Source organism: Petaurus breviceps, unplaced genomic scaffold, assembly GCF_028583685.1.
Source record: "Petaurus breviceps papuanus isolate PSGF00001 unplaced genomic scaffold, PetGlider_PUasm1.0 90919, whole genome shotgun sequence".
Classification (NCBI taxonomy): Eukaryota; Metazoa; Chordata; class Mammalia; order Diprotodontia; family Petauridae; genus Petaurus; species Petaurus breviceps.
In genome coordinates this window covers 33131496-33147924 of record NW_027187378.1, presented here as the reverse complement: position 1 = coordinate 33147924, position 16429 = coordinate 33131496, and the positions used below count along the sequence as shown (strand labels likewise).

The following is a 16429-nucleotide window of genomic DNA, read 5'->3' as shown; positions in this document are numbered from 1 at the left end:
GTGTGTGTGTGTGTGTGTGTGTGTGTGTGTGTGTGTGTGTGTGTGTGAAGTGTCTGAGGCCAGAACCAAACTCAGGTCCTCCTGACTCCGGGGCTGGCGCTTTACTCACTGTACCACCTAGCTGCCTCATCATGCCCTCTTTCTATGTCTACTTTTTCTAACTGCCCTAATGGGTGTAATTTAGGTGTAAATAAGTATCATTTTCCCATGTGGGGATATAAACAGTTTAATCTTATTGAATCCGGTATGATTTGTCTTTCCTGTTTACCTTTTTATGATTCTCTTGAATCTTGTAAAATTTGAAAGTCAGATTTTCTATTCAGCTCTGGTCTTTTCACCATAAGTGCTTGAAAGTCCTCCTATTTCACTGAATATCCATTTTTTCCCCCTTAAGAATACTTAGTTTTTGCTGGGTAGGTGATTTTTGGTTGTAATCTTAGCTCTTATATTTCTTGCCCTCTTAATCTTTTAATATAAAAGCTGCTTAATCTTGTGTAGTCATAACTGTGGCGCCATGATATTTGAATTGTTTCTGGCTGCTGGCAATATTTTCTCCTTGACCTGGGAGCTCTAGAATTTGGCTATAATTTTCCTGGAAATTTTCATTTTGGAATCTCTTTCAGAAGATGAATGGTGGATTCTTTTGATTTCTATTTTATCATCTGCTTCTAAAATGTCAGGGTAGTTTTCCTTGATAATTTCTTGAAAGATGACGTCTAGGCTCTTTTTTTGATGATGGTGTTCAGGTAGTCCAAGAATTCTTAAATGATCTCTTCTGGATCTATTTTCCAGGTCAGTTTTTCTAATGTGATATTTCACATTTTCTTCTAATTTTTCATTCTTTTGATTTTGTTTTATTGTTTCTTGATGTCTCATGGAGTCATTAGCTTCCACTTGCCCAGTTCTTCTTTTTATGGCATTATTTTCTTCAGTGAGCTTTTGTATTTCCTTTTCCATTTAGTCAGTTCTACTTTTTATGGAATTCTTTTTTTCATTGACTTTTTGTACCTTTTTTCCCCCTCATTTGGCCCCTTCTGCTTTTCAAGGCATTCTTCTCTTCCTTGGACTTTTTGTGCCTCTTTTACCATTTGCCCTATTCTGGTTTTTAATGTGTTATTTTCTTCAGTGTTTTTTTGTGCCTCCTTTGACAAGCTATTGACTTTTTTTCATTATTTTCTTGCAGTGCTCTCATTTCTCTTCCCATTTTTTTCCTCCACCTCTTATTTGATTCTGAAGATCCTTTTTGGAGCTCTTTCATGGCCTGCTACCAATTCATAATTTTCTTTGAGGTTTTGGATGTAGCAGTTTTGACTTTGTCGTCTTTGTCTGTGTTTGTGCTTTGATCTTCCCTACCACCATAGTAACTCTCTATTGTCAGGATCTTTGTCTGTTCATTTTTCCAGCCTATTTCTTGACTTTTAACTCTGTGCTAAAATGGAACTCTGTTTCCAGTGTGGAGGGGCCACTGTCTCAAGTTTCAGGGATATTTCTAGGGACCTGTAAGTTTTCAGTTCTTCCAAAGTGGTATGATCTAGGATGAGGTGTGTTTACTGCTCTCCTGGCCTGTACTCTGGTCTGTGAGTGACCACAAACACTCTTCTGCCCTAGAACTGTGACCAGGGTTTGAGCTCCCCTGTGGTCACAAGCTCTGGCATGCGAGTACTTCTTCCTCGGCTTGGTACCGAGACCCAGGACTGTGACTCAGATCCATATATGTTCAGTGCAACACAGTCCTGTCCCCAGTCCAGCAGAGAAACCCCTGTAATCTCCATCTGACCTCCTTAATTAAGTCTATAGGCTGAGAGGTCCAGGGATTACAATTGCTACTACTGATTCACAGTTGCTTCCCAAGGTCTGTTGCTGGTTTGCTGGGGTGCAGCTTCTACTGGACTGTGTTCCACTCTCATTCTGGTGCCATAGACCTTACCTGCCAATTTCCTAAATTGTCTTGGGTTGGAAAATTGCTTCATCCCCGCCTTTTGTGGGTTTTGCTGCTACAGAATTTGTTCTGAGGCATTATTTAAAGTTTTTTGGAGGGGTTTTGGGGAAAGCTTAGGAGAGTCTTTGCCTTTTCTCTGCCATCTTGGATTATCTATCATTTTTGAACATTAAGTTTTTTCTTCTGTATATTCAATAGGACAGCCAATCAACCCTCAATGTCGAATCTACCCTGAGGAAATGATTCAGACTGGCATTTCAGCAATAGATGGCATGAACAGCATTGCTAGGGGGCAGAAAATTCCCATCTTTTCTGCTGCTGGCTTACCCCATAATGAGGTGAGTGCTAGAATAGCTTCCTGGCATCAGAGCTTTATCAGGAAAGAAATTCTGGAAGCTTCTTTTAATTAAGAAAAAGAAAAGCATTTTTTAAAATTACTTTTGTAATTGCCATGCTGTGATGTTTGTCTTAACTTAGTTTTAATTATTCTGCCTTATACGTACAATATTTGGTAGGTTGGCCAGCCTTAAGAGGAGACCTACAGTATCTTATTAGTTTTTAACCCCTCTAAAAGAAATTCTCATTGTCTAGTATAGAATCTCTGAGGTGACAGGTTATGTTTATATTATCTCAATATAGTATGTTAGGACAATTTTTAACTTTTTTTCTGTATAATATTCATTAGATTGCAGCTCAGATCTGTCGTCAGGCTGGTTTGGTGAAGAAATCCAAAGATGTGGTGGACTATAGTGAAGAAAATTTTGCAATTGTATTTGCTGCTATGGGTGTAAGTATAATTTCTGTTCTGTAAGAACATTTGAAATGATTGACTTTGGTTACTGAAAACACCAAGTTGACTCTGGAAGATGTTACAAAATGATTCAGTTAGTAAAACTTGCAATTTGCTGATGTTTTAGAGTATAGCCTATGACTATACCGTAGATTTTGGCAGGTGCTCTGTCTTGACTTTTTAATTGGTTTAAATTGTTGCTGAACAAAAATTTTAATTGACTGAAGTTGTTTGTACCTCTTTCTATCTGAGTTCTATCTGGTGTTCCAAAATTTGACTATGGCATAATTGCATTCTTCATAAAACCCAGCCCTTGAAATAGACTAGCTGTTCATTCCTTATTGGCCTTAAGAGAACAAAGTGTTGCAAGTATTTGAATGAAATTGTAAAGAATTAGTTCAGATCCAAGGTTGGACTTTTCTTGGATGTATTTTTAAAATTGTTCATCTCCCAGTGCTGATGGAAGATACTGTTACTTAGGTAAACATGGAAACTGCTCGATTCTTCAAATCAGACTTTGAAGAAAATGGCTCAATGGATAATGTCTGTCTCTTTTTGAACTTGGCCAATGACCCAACGTAAGTAAAGGCAACTATTTTCTATTTCTGTTCTTATTCAGAAACCCAGGCTCAGTGCCAGAATGTCACTCTGCTTTTGAAGACTGAGCTTCAGTTGCTTGGTCTCAGATTTCTAGATCTGAGAAACTGAGAGATCATGGTGGTATTTAGCACATAAATGATTCGATCCATATGCAGAAAATAATATGTAATGTTCAAAATTCACCAAGAATTAATTAAGCAATTTAAAATTGACAGCTTGTTTTGCTCTCTATAACTGTTACTGCATTTCTAAAATGTCTTTTTAAAATTAGAAGCACAATAAGTTTATATAGTTTTTAACTTTTTAGCTAGAGTTTTATGTTTGAAGAACTTATGTTCATTTTCAGCATTGAGCGTATCATCACTCCTCGTCTGGCTCTGACAACAGCAGAATTCCTGGCCTATCAGTGTGAAAAGCACGTTTTGGTCATTTTAACAGATATGAGTTCTTATGCTGAAGCTCTTCGAGAGGTAATTTTTTGATGTTCTTTCATTAAGTATGATTATGCAAGCCAAGGGAATGAGCAAATGGAGTCTTTTGTAGATGATTCAGGAACTAATTATTAACTATATGGATTATATTGACCTTTTTTATGCCTTTTGTTTCTTTGTCCACCTTTTTTTTTTTTGTCATTTTTCTTTATATAGAACATCCATCAGAGAGTGGGGTAAAAGAAAAGGATAAGGAAAGAAAAAGCAGTTAATTTTGCTATTAACAACTCTCTTTTGAGATGAGAGGTTAAACATCTACACACGTATTTAATGCATTTCATTTTGTCTTTCTTGTTCCTGATAGGAATCCTTAATATGATTTATGTATATATCAACCGTTGGTAGATAGTTAAGGAACAATGTAGAACCATCAAGAAGTCTTAGGATATTTGCTTTACTGTCATAGTTTAAATAAGACAGTTAAAGAGCATATTTTAATTCAAGTTTATCATGACATTTCCCTTTGACAAACAAGATCAGTTGTACCTTTTTTAGTGCTTCCTTTTATTTTGTGCTGTCAGTGATGGAAGGGAAAAGATCATTGTGTATGCCTATTTTCTAATATTAGATGACTTCCAGGGATATATCCCTAAATATTCATATGTCACTATGTATTACTTAAAGTATCCAGTCTGAATTAAATGACATAGTCTCTAAATGTTTGAGTTTATGTTGATTAGATTTTAGTGCTTGAAATTAGGCTTTTGGTTTCCCATTCTAAACAACTTGTGCTTATATTGGGGGTGGTATTTAATCTTTTGGAGAAAAAAATTTTAAACAGGCAGCATTGCCTTTTTTGAAATTCTATATTCTAAAATAGTCTCTTGAAGAGCAGTTTTTACTTTTTCAATGAAAGAGTTTTTTTTCAAGGTGTAAATTGTCATGAATTGTTGGTAGGTTTCAGCAGCCCGAGAAGAAGTCCCTGGTCGTCGTGGCTTCCCAGGTTATATGTATACAGACTTAGCCACAATATATGAACGAGCTGGTCGTGTGGAAGGCAGGAATGGCTCAATTACTCAGATCCCCATCCTCACCATGCCCAATGATGGTGAGTTTTTGTTCTTTGGGTTATAACCTATCTAATCTTTATAAGACCTTGTATTTTGAAGAAGTCTCCATCATACTTTTGGAGCTGATGGTTTTTACTTGCTAAGGTCTCAGGGTAACTGAAAGTACTTTTACTTAAAATACTTTTTGCTTTATTTCTAAGTTATATCTAGCTGTGAGTATCTTGTTTGGCAGGATGGTAGTATATTTTAGACACTGACTTTCTATTACCAGCAACAATACACCACACACATATCAGAAATACAGACACAGTAAATGGAAAACTGGCTTCTGAGTCAGGAGGAACTGGGTTCAAATTCCAATTCAGACACAGTACTGGATGTGTGATCCTGAGCAAGTCATTTCTTAGTGCATTTATCCTAGGCAACTCCATTAAGGCTAAAGGTTGATGGATGGAGTGCTAGGCGGCACAGTGAATAAAGAGCACTGACCCTGGAATCAGGGGGACCTGAGTTCAAATTTGACCTCAGACACTTAACACTAGCCATGTGACCTTGGGCAAGTCACTTAACCCCAATTGCCCTGCCTTCCCCCTTCCAAAAAGCAAAAAAAAGACTAAAGGTTGCTGAGAAAAGATACCCATATGCATTGAGAAATGAAGTTCTTCACTGAACCCATTTTCCCCCCATGAATATGTAGAAAGAACATTGAAATAGGAGTTGGGAAATCTTACTAACCCTTGCTCTCACATGCCATCATCTGGTAAGTTATCTAACCTTTTAAAGCCTGTTCTCTCATGTCCCTCCCATACTCCCCAAAAAGATGTGGGATGAGCTGAATAACCCTTAAGGTACCATCTACCACCAAAATTCTATGATGATATTCTAAACAACAAATCTTTATCAAATGCTTCTGATAGAAAGGACATTATGCTAGATTCAGGGAAAGAAGTATAAGTCACTTTTCCCCTTGTAATTGATGGGTGTATGTGTATGTATTGTACCTGAAAGTTTTTGAATTTTTATGTATATTTTTGTGTATATTATTTTGAGCTTCACAACTACACTGAAGAAGTAGGTACTACAGATACTATCCCCATTTTACAAAGGAAGCAAAGACTGAGCCACTTGCTTCATGGTCACATATCTAGTCATTGTCAGAAGCAGGATTTGAATGCATGTCCTGCTATCTACCATGCTGCTTCTCAGAAGGGTTTTACAATTTAGATGGGGAGACAATATGGAAGCATAAAGAGATACTTTGAAAAAACAGTGCAAGATCACATGTGTTCACAGGCAAGTAGATGATGTGGACAGTAGTAAATATTTTGAAAGGTCTGATCATTAAAGGGCTGACTGAACCTGTTAGGAAAAGCTTGTAATTAGCAACTTTTGTGTTTTCTGTGGTTGTAAACGAAGTGCCTTGAATATATTGTCATTGGCTACTTGCTTCACATTCACTAACTACTAGCATTTGAGGGAATTTAAATTTCTTACAATTACATATAAAATTTTTTTTAATATTTGTTTTTTAAAAATTTTGAGTTCCAAGTTTTCACTCTCCTTGCCTCCCATCCCCCCTCATTGAGAAGGCAAGCAATTTGATATAGATTATATGCAGTCATGGAAAACATTTCCATATTGGTAATGTTGTGAAAGTAAATAGACTTTCCAGAAAAAAAATTGAAAGCACATTTGTAGGAATTTAAAAAAAATCTTTATTACCTTGGTCATTCATAAATAAGTCACAAGGTGCTTTTTCAAGAAAGAAATTTCCTTCCTTGGCAACTTTGTTCCTTTTTACACAGTAATAGTTTATTTCTTACCTCCTTATCTGGATTCAAACACCTGTCATAACCTGGTAAAAATTGTTTGATGCCTGTTGAGTGTTTTGAATTTGTTCATCTGTTTTCATATGATGGGATATTTTGTCTGCTTAATTTTCAATTAGCAGAAGCATAATTTAAATAGAAAGGTGATACTTTGCTTTTTCTTTTGCAATATTATAGTGCTTTTTTGCTAAAAGGCATTCTTTTTATAAACTTCAAGAACTTTCTATGTCAGAAACATTTTACTTTTTAAAAACCAAATTGTTTGCTTCCTCTGACAATCATGCATTTAGGTAGGCAACTGTTTTTGAGTATACATGCTATCTCCAGTTAGAACTGATACATGTAACTAACAAAACATGAAGTGTCCCTAAAGTCTATTTTTTTTTTTTGCTTTTTTGGAGGGGGAAGGCAGGGCAACTGAGGTTAAGTGACTTGCCCAAAGTCACATGGCGTGTGTGTGTGTGTGTGTGTGTGTGTGTTAAGCATCTGAGGCCGAATTTGAACCCACGTCCTCCTGACTCAGGCTGGTGTTCTATTCACTGCACTGCCCTCACCCTGAAGTTTTACTGTATTTTTAAGGTCATAAAGCTTTAGGAGCTTAAAACTCCACTAAGACTTTTGGGGCACTCTATACTTAATGGAATGATCATACTCTACTGTAGCAGTGATTAACTTTATAACCTTATTGAACAGTTCTCATAAATAAATCACATTGTCTTCTTGGGAGTCTCCTATTCTTATGAAAGCTATTCAGTAAAGTAACTCTATATTAACATAACTGTTTTCTCTGGTAGATATCACTCATCCCATCCCTGACCTGACTGGATATATTACTGAAGGACAAATCTATGTGGACAGGCAGCTGCATAACAGACAGGTATGTAGGAGATCATTTAGAATTCTGAAAAGTACTTTCTACAATGGCAGTAATTTTGTTGGAGTGACTTTTTACCTTTGTGTTTGAAAAAAATTTCACTGAGGTATCTTATAGAGTAAGTCATGCTTTATCTATATATAATATGATTACAAATTTTTATACTTGTATATGGGTATTTGTTGTAGCCTACAAAGAGCACTGGTTTTGGGATAGTAATTCCAGTTCAGATCCTAGCTTTGGCACCACTTATTGACACTTGTTTGTAAGCTTCTGTCTCTTCATCTGTAAAACAATTGTGCTGACAACACCGAGTTGTTCAAAAACCACATGAATGTGAACTATTATTATTCATTACTTTGGAAGAGAGATTGGTTTATGAGTGTGATACTTTATCACAAGTGATCTGAGGCCAAAATGTTATCACTTGATATCCAGTTAACATAACTGCCCATGATCATGCCCATATTAAAAAGCCTTTCCAACTTTATGAATTCAGTGAGAACCCAGGATCACTACTATACCACAGTGAGGCATCAGAATAAGACTGATTATTTTGAGTCATGGTGTGTAGAATAGTTGCACATTGAAGTATTAGAGAATATAGTGTCATTTAAATTGGTTTGAATTGGCTTGCTACTTATACTATCATAATAATTCTTGTAAAAACTTGCCTTACGTCATAAAATTGAGTTCTTTAGAACTTAACTACTGTGTCAGACATTCAGATTCAAGCTTGCCGATCTCGTTTGTTGGTATAACTGTAAAACCTTATTGGGATTGGGTCCCTAATGGATAACTCTTCTCTAAAAATCAGCACCTCTGGAGCTGTTGTTGCCTTTTCCTGTGTTGATGCCACCTAAATATTGGCTAAAGGAATTGGGGATTTTCATCCAGGGAAGAAAAGTTTTAGGGGAAACATGATTATTGTCTTCAAATATTTGAAAGTCAGGGGGCGGAGCCAAGATGGTGGAGTAGAAGCACAAACTTGGCGTGAGCTCCCACTCCAGTCACTTCTAATACAGGTAAAAAAATGACTCTAAGTAGACTTTAGAGCTACACAACCCACAAAGTGACAGAAATAAATCTCCCGCTGAAGGCAGTCTGCCAGGTCGACAGGAAGGGTCTGTCACAGCACACTGGGAGGCAAGCCCAGTCCCACATGAACCGTGGGGTTCTGGCCCCAGGGTGGTCCCTACTAGCCAGGCTGCAGCAGACTTCAGGAGAGTGAATCACCAGTAGCTGTGGCAGTTTCCAGACTTCTCAACCCATAAACGCCAAAGAAAAAGTAAAAGGTCAGTGGTGAACTCTGTTGGAACAGGGGGGCAATGGAAGAGCATGGTCTGGCCCCTGTTCCCAGGGCAAGAAGTGGCGGAGGCCTGGGTACTGCACCTAGTGGCTGCCTCAGGAGCTTCTAGCCTGCAGATTGTAGGGGGACTAAGTGACCATTCAGAAAGTAATCACTCTTGCTTTGACCTGCTTGGATCTGGATCACAGTCTTGGGTGTTGGTCCTGGGGTGTGTGGCCAGTGAGCCAGAGCTTATTGCCCTCCGAATAGTTCCTGCAGCTGTGAAAACCCCAGCAATTTGTGACAAAGCTCTCCATTCTGGAAGCAGAGTTATCCCGTGGCAAAGAGCTCAAAAGTCAGGTAATTTATTGGCGATATGAACAAGCAAAGAAAGCACAAACAGACCATACAATCATTTTTTGGGGACAAAAAGGATCATGGCATGGAGCAGGAGGAAGACAGTGAAGTCAGAACTCCTGCATCAAAAGCCTCTAAGAAAATATGAACTGGTTACAGGCCATGGAGCTCAAGAAGGATTTTGAAAATCAAGTAAGAGAAGTGGAGGAAAAATTGGGAAGAGAAATGAGAATGATGCAAGAAAATCATGAAAAGTGAGTCAACAGCCTGCTAATTTAGGAGACCTAAAAATACACTGAAGATAACACCTTAAAAAATAGACTAATTCAAATGGCAAAAGAGGCCCAAAAAGCCAATGAGAAGAATGCCTTAAAAAGTCGAGTTTGCCAAAAGGGAAAGGAATTTCAAAAACTCACTTAAGAGAATAATCCTTTAAAATTAGATTGGAGCAATTGGAAGCTAATGACTTTATGAGAAATCAAGATAATATAAAGCACATCCAAACAAATGAAAAAATAGAAGGCAATGTGAAATATCTCATTGGAAAAAACACTGACCTGGAAAATAGATCCAGGAGAGATAATTCAAATATTTGAAAGTCTGACATGGAAGAGGGAACAGACTTGTGCTGTCTGACCTCAAATGGAAGAAGTAGCAGGAAGAAAATGAAGAAGCTACCTTAGCTGTGATATGTGGGAAATATTCTTAGCATTAGAGCTATCCCAAGTGGAGTGGGCTTTTGAGCAAGGTGATGAGTTCCATTTCACCTGAGGCTTTGTTTAGACTTCTTAAGTATACTGTACATACACAAACTTCTTAAACAAAGGTTTTTTTTTCTTCTAAACACATTGTGATGGGTAAGAGAAGAGATTTCAGTTGCAGTTTTCAAAAATGCTATTACACTTTTAAGATGTTCCTTAATACTTTTTTTTTTGGAGGGGGGAAGGTAGGGCAATTGGGGTTAAGTGACATGCCCAAGGTCACACAGCTAGTTTTACTACTTTTTCTTTTAAGAAGACAGTGTTAAATAGAAGATGTCATCTGGTAAACAAATGTTCGTCCATATTTACCTACATTGGTAATGAACCAGCTTGTGTAATAGGATGTTGAGTTTAGCATTAGAAGAACTAAGTTTGAATTCTCCAGCTTTGCTGCTTACTAACTCTAAGATCTTAGGAAATGTTAATTAACTTCTCTGGGCCTTGTCTTCCTTATCTTTAAAAAAAAGAGGATTGGATTATATAATTTCTAAATTTCTCTTCCCACTCTAAATCCTGGAATTTTGAACCATCAAAATGTAGTATCAATATTGTTTAGTCTTAAAATATTCCAATTTTCTTAAAGTGTATTTTTTTCTCTCCTCTTTTTCCTCTAATTCCATCCAAGATTTACCCACCTATTAATGTGTTGCCTTCCTTGTCCCGGTTAATGAAGTCTGCTATTGGAGAGGGTATGACCAGAAAAGATCATGCAGATGTATCTAACCAGCTGGTATGTATGTCCGTATGAGTTTTTGTGTTTTTTTAAAAATGTACAACTTTAAAAAATCCTAACCCATCCCTCCCTCTTGTTCTACCTTTTCTCCCTTGTTCCTTTCACCTCCCCAAATTCCATTAATCACAGACTTTGAAATCAGAATTTTCAAGCTCTTGTAGATAAGTGGAATTCACCATAAGCCTGTATGTGGATAAACAAAGCAATATCCTTTTTCTAAAAAAAGATAGTTACCACCCCTTTTCAGGGTTTAAATATCATATTCTTTAAAATCTATGTCTAATATGGCAGTAGTTTCTAAACCTTAAACCAAGCTACAAAACTTATAAATTTTATTGGTAGTTTTACTACTATCCTAAAAAGCATACAGTAAAACATTTCTTGGTACATTAGACAATAAACATAAGAAGCACTGAAGAATATAGTTTTATGTGCTGTATGTGCTATCTTATTTAGACAGCCACATTAGAAACTTTCCTTTATTTAGGCTTAGAATACAATTTTCTCATAAAGTAAAAGACAATATAAAATAGCTGATAAATGAATCATTGATGGGGCATGAAAGAGACCTTTTGTGGCTTTCTCTGTCAAATCTTTTTTTGAACCCAGGCTTGGAGCATGGGTTTTATATATTGGTAAATTCCCTAGAAATAAACCTCACTAAGATTTAAATTATATAAACATTTTTCTGCAACTCTAATGACAAGAGTGTTTCCACAGATTCCTGAGACTGGTCTCACTAATATTCTTAGAGTATGTACAGGGAAGTCACCTTTTAATGTGACTTTAAAGTGAGACTGCTTTATGATGAGTATTTTTGGATACTTCAGTACTTAAACCCTTTTGGATAATTCTAAGCAAGACTCATCTTGTACTGATCTCCATTCTGTTTTCTAGGATTAGATTCAGGTTCCAGGGTAGTTTCTTTAGATGATAATTCGATTAAACTTAGCAGGACAACTACTATGGAAGAGAAAATCCTCACTCTTAATATATTAATAGAACCCTTTTTTTGTGTGCTCTACCTAGTATGCATGTTATGCTATTGGTAAGGATGTACAAGCCATGAAAGCAGTTGTTGGAGAAGAAGCTCTCACCTCAGATGATCTCCTTTATCTGGAATTTTTGCAGAAGTTTGAAAGGAACTTTATTGCTCAGGGTAAGATACAAATGTTATACTTAAAAACTTTGTAGTAAACTTTATTAATGATTCTGAAGATATAGTTTGAATTGAAAGAATATATGTTGGTTTGACTATATGACCCCTTTTCACTCTTTCCTCTAGACTCAGATATATTCTCTTTCTGTTTAAAGCTCCAAGACCTAAGACTTAGGTCTTTGTTCTTGTGAAATCTTTACCTTACATTAATCTTCTCTCTCCTTTCCTTTTTCTTCCATAAATAATCTCTAATTTTGAAGAGATTTTAGCTATATTCTCCCTCTGTAGCTGATAAGCTATTTGTCTCCTTTGACTAACAGTTTATTAAATGAATGACCTTTACTTCATAACCATCCCTTTTCTTTTAAACACTCCTTTTTAAAAATTTACTTATTTTTAGTTTTCAACATTCGTTTTTTGAGCTCTGAATTTTTCTCCCCTCCCTCTACTTCGCCCTCCCCAAAGTGACATGCAATCTGATATAGTCTATACATGTATGATCATATTAAACATATTTCCATATTAGTCATCATATTGTGAAAGAAGAATAAGAAACAAAAGGAAAAAGCCACAAGAAAGAAAAAATAAAAAGAGAAAATAGTATTCAATCCGCATTCAGATTCCATACTTCTTTTTCTGGATGTAGATAGCATTTTTCATCATGAGTTTTTTGGAATTCTTAGATCATTGCATTGCTGAGAAGAACTAAACAAAGTTGGTCATCATACAGTGTTGTTGTTATTGCGTAAAATGTTCTCCTAGTACTGCTCACTTCATTTATCAGTTCATGCATTTCCAGTAAACACCCCTTTTCATACCTTGACTTCCACCTCCACTGCTCTAGTAAACTATACCCTTGAAGGTTTCTAGTCTCTTGACAAAACTAATGGCCTTTCTCTATCCTTATTTTTTATTTCTTTGTGACATTAAGTTAATGTTTACCATCCAAATTTTTTCTTGGTTTCCAAGGTACTGAATTCTTTTTTCTCTCATTGATTTTTTCCATTTCTGTTAGCTCTTTCTCATCCTACAATATAACTGTGGACTTTAGTTCCTTTAGTTCTTCTCACTCTATACTCAGTTCCCTTAGTGAATTGATTTTATGCCATAGCTTCAGCAATTACCACTATATTCAGATCTGCAAGTGAGTCCTCAGTACTTTGATTTCTCAATATCGCTGCACTCTATGTTCAACATTGAATTTACTATCATGGTTCCCATCCCATCCCTCTTTTGCAACTCCTCCTGTATCCTGCTTTATCTGTCCATTTGTTTCCATTCCCATATCTAGTATTTTAATCTAGTCTCTTACCCTGTTTCTTTCCTTTTCTCATCTCCCCACTGCACTCCCCTTTACAGGAGCCCATCCTAATTCATTTCCTAGACATTCAGGATCCTCAGTAATTTGAAATCCCTTTTTGCTGTGTGCTCTCTTTCAGAATGAATCAGTCCTTTATTCTAGCCACATTGGTCTGCCTGCCCCCTGGACATAATATACACATTCAGAAATGTAGATTTTTGTTCATTCTGTTCTTTTCTCTTCTACCTTTCTTCCAAGGCTTAGTGAAAAACCAGCTTGTTGAGGATTTTCTGATCTTCCTTATTCTGTCTTCCCCTTCTCTAAATTTCTTTGACCCTTCTGTGTAGTGCCTGTTTGTCACAATGCCTTGCATTGTTACTCAGCTTCTTAGTATATACATCTATATTAGTATATATGCACGTGTGTATGTATATACACTTACACATACACATATCTATAAATAGATAGATAATCTTTGTCATTGTGTAAATTCAGATTCTTGGTTCCTTAGGGAAAAGGGACTATTACATTTTATTTATGTGCCTTAGTACTATGCATATAATAGATATGCAGTGATTGCTTGTTGAATGAATGGGGCAGGCTTTTCTGTAATAGAATTAATTTTTACCCTTTACTCTGCCCTTCTTTAGGTCCTTATGAAAACCGCACTGTCTTTGAAACTTTGGACATTGGTTGGCAGCTCCTTCGAATCTTCCCCAAAGAAATGTTGAAGAGAATCCCTCAAAACACCTTGAGCGAATTTTACCCTCGAGATTCTTCAATAAAGCACTAGCTTCTATTTCATCTGTGAAATATTGGTTTTTTTTCTTCCCTTCCCCCTCTGTGTTGAAGTTTACGTGTTTACCCTGTAATTAAAACAAAGAATAGGTAACATATTGTGCCAGTGTTCCTGATGTTTTAAATGGATAATAGACTTTAAAATATCCTCTATTCAAAAAGCCTGTATCTTCAATGCTTTTTTTAAGTGGCTGCAGGGACTGAATTGAAGCTGTCTTTTATTGATGTGTGTGTTTGTACTTAATGGTGTAGTTAATCGTCTAATTACACCCTAATTATTTGGGTCTCCTGGACCTTATTTCTTTAAACCTCTTCAGGAGTGTGGCTAGATGAAGTTCTAATGTCTTGGCTTCCACATAAAGGGCAAATCTTAAGTTTGTGCAAGTCCTTTAGGAAGAGCCAAAGGCATATATTTAATTCCCCCTTACTTGAGAACATCTTCTTTAGTCCTCCTGCATACCACTGTTCCCATGCTGTTGCCCTGAACAGATGGTACTTGCTTTTGTCTGTTTGATGGACAGACTAGGAAGGGAAGCCTTTTTTCTCTAACTTTTACTATATCTAATGATGAGGATGATGGTCTACAATATTTGATCCCAGAGCACAGGTATCCATTGACCTTGCTTTTTACTCTGGAGGGAGGAGGAATTCTTGGTTTTTGCTGCTACTCCTTCTAAGTTAGGTATAAAAACTTGCAACTTTTGCACAATTGGTATTTATCTAGTGACAGTGAATTTCCTACTTTGTCATGGTGATCCATATTGAGCCTCTAATGCAGAGGCAGTGTGAGGTCCAGTTATTCTTGTCTGTGGTGCAAAAATCATTTGGCTTGTTAGAAAGAGCATAGGGGCAGGCAAACACACTATCCATTCCACCTTGATAAATTAAGGCACATTAGTATTCTGACATGCTATCAGTGTTTGAATCTCAAGAATGTTTACCCAAAACTGAAGCATAACAGAGGGGAAAGAGAACAACATGCTAGCACATGTAAATGGATATTTTGAACTCTATTATATATAGAGCATTCTGTTGAAATTCTCCATTTGGTCCTGTTTTCTGACCACTTTGGTCTCTCTAGGGTTAACCCCATGGCACAAATATTAACACTGAGATTCTTCAGGATTTTGATTTGCTCCTTTCTGATGTTATCCCTGCAGCTGTCTTCTATGCAGCTTTTACGTTGTTTGGTCTCTTTGTGTTCTTTGTAACTTGGGTGCAATTGCAATTTCATTTCTAGTGCATTCCATCCCAAAGTTGTGTAAAATCCTTTATTTTTCTTGGGGTGGGAGGGGGTTGTTAGCATGAAAATGTCAATGTAGAAAATGTGACATCTGAATATTACAATATGAAAATAAATGTTAAATAAAATGGAAATTGGCTAAAAGTTATTTTTTATCCCTCTTAAACTTGAGATTTAGTAGGTCAGTTACCACAGTATAAGAAACCTTTAAGATTTGGAGTTTTATGAGTCTTAATTTTGAATATCATACTCATCCATATAACCAGTGCTGTAAATGCAGTGGTCATGTTCTTTTCACAGAACTCTGTTCCCCATACTTCATTTTCCTGATTATATTAGAGAGAGAGCCTCTAGTAGATCCTAATCTCTCATTGTATGATCTACCGTGGATTTTGATCCTTGGTTGACATTAGTCTTTAGTTCTCCTTCTGCCACAGGCCTAGGACAGTATTTGTAGATTGGTCTATTTTCAGGGTAGCCAGAGGAAGAGGGGAAATGGGATGGGGAGTGGTGTCTGCAGTCTATTAGCCACAAATAGTGAGGGGGGTGCCCTTCATCAGGAAGTGGGGTGAATGAAGAATTTTGCTTAGAGTACTGTCAAATGAACATTGCCATCTAAACATCAAACTATAAGCATAGGATTATTACCGACCTTATTGGGGGGTAGGTATACTTAGTAATATCTTTTACCTAGACCATGCTAGATCATTAACAGGTTCATTTGGCTTTCCTGTATATACTGTGTGATGATTTGAGACTGTCTTAGAATTTGGGCAGTATAAATGTCAGATGAGGGATGTTCTCAGTTAATCTTTATTATCTTTGTATTGAAACTTGCTTTTTAGGCCAATCAATGTATGCCTTGTATCAATTCATTTTGTAACAGTTCCCTATTTTACTGAGAAAAAAAAGAAATTTCAATCATTTTAATTTCAAGAGAATATTTTCTGTCTTAACTAGGTTTAAGTGATTTTTTTTCTCTTCTGTTTTATCAAACAGGCTGTTAAAGGGACTTGTTAACTGGTGTTTGTTTTCAAGTGAATGTCAATCCAGCAGTCTAGGTAACTGAAAGCAAAGGAAAGACATTTTTAGGCAGTTTCATTTCTGACATGTGAAGGCAGTTGAGTACATGATGATGGCTTAGGCAAATAAAACATTGCTAGTTTATGGAAATTCCAAGAAATATTACACAAGTGAGTGGAAGCTAAACCATCACTGGGTGCAAAGAGAAAATAATCCTTTTTGTCTTCAGAAACA

At 36.5% G+C, this 16429-nt stretch overlaps 1 protein-coding gene across 1 annotated transcript in view; it reads left to right on the top strand.

Moving 5' to 3' along the window:
• Positions 1 to 15306, top strand: part of ATP6V1B2 (ATPase H+ transporting V1 subunit B2) — a 35441-nt gene extending 20135 nt beyond the window's left edge. Inside the window, exons 6-14 of the mRNA XM_069075740.1 lie at positions 2138 to 2277; positions 2625 to 2726; positions 3210 to 3307; positions 3676 to 3799; positions 4718 to 4868; positions 7454 to 7536; positions 10565 to 10669; positions 11702 to 11831; positions 13782 to 15306. Of these exons, the coding sequence (XP_068931841.1) occupies positions 2138 to 2277; positions 2625 to 2726; positions 3210 to 3307; positions 3676 to 3799; positions 4718 to 4868; positions 7454 to 7536; positions 10565 to 10669; positions 11702 to 11831; positions 13782 to 13924 (1076 nt within the window). The 3' untranslated portion in view covers positions 13925 to 15306. The remainder of the gene's footprint in view (positions 1 to 2137; positions 2278 to 2624; positions 2727 to 3209; positions 3308 to 3675; positions 3800 to 4717; positions 4869 to 7453; positions 7537 to 10564; positions 10670 to 11701; positions 11832 to 13781) is intronic.
• The last annotated feature ends 1123 nt before the right edge of the window (positions 15307 to 16429 follow it).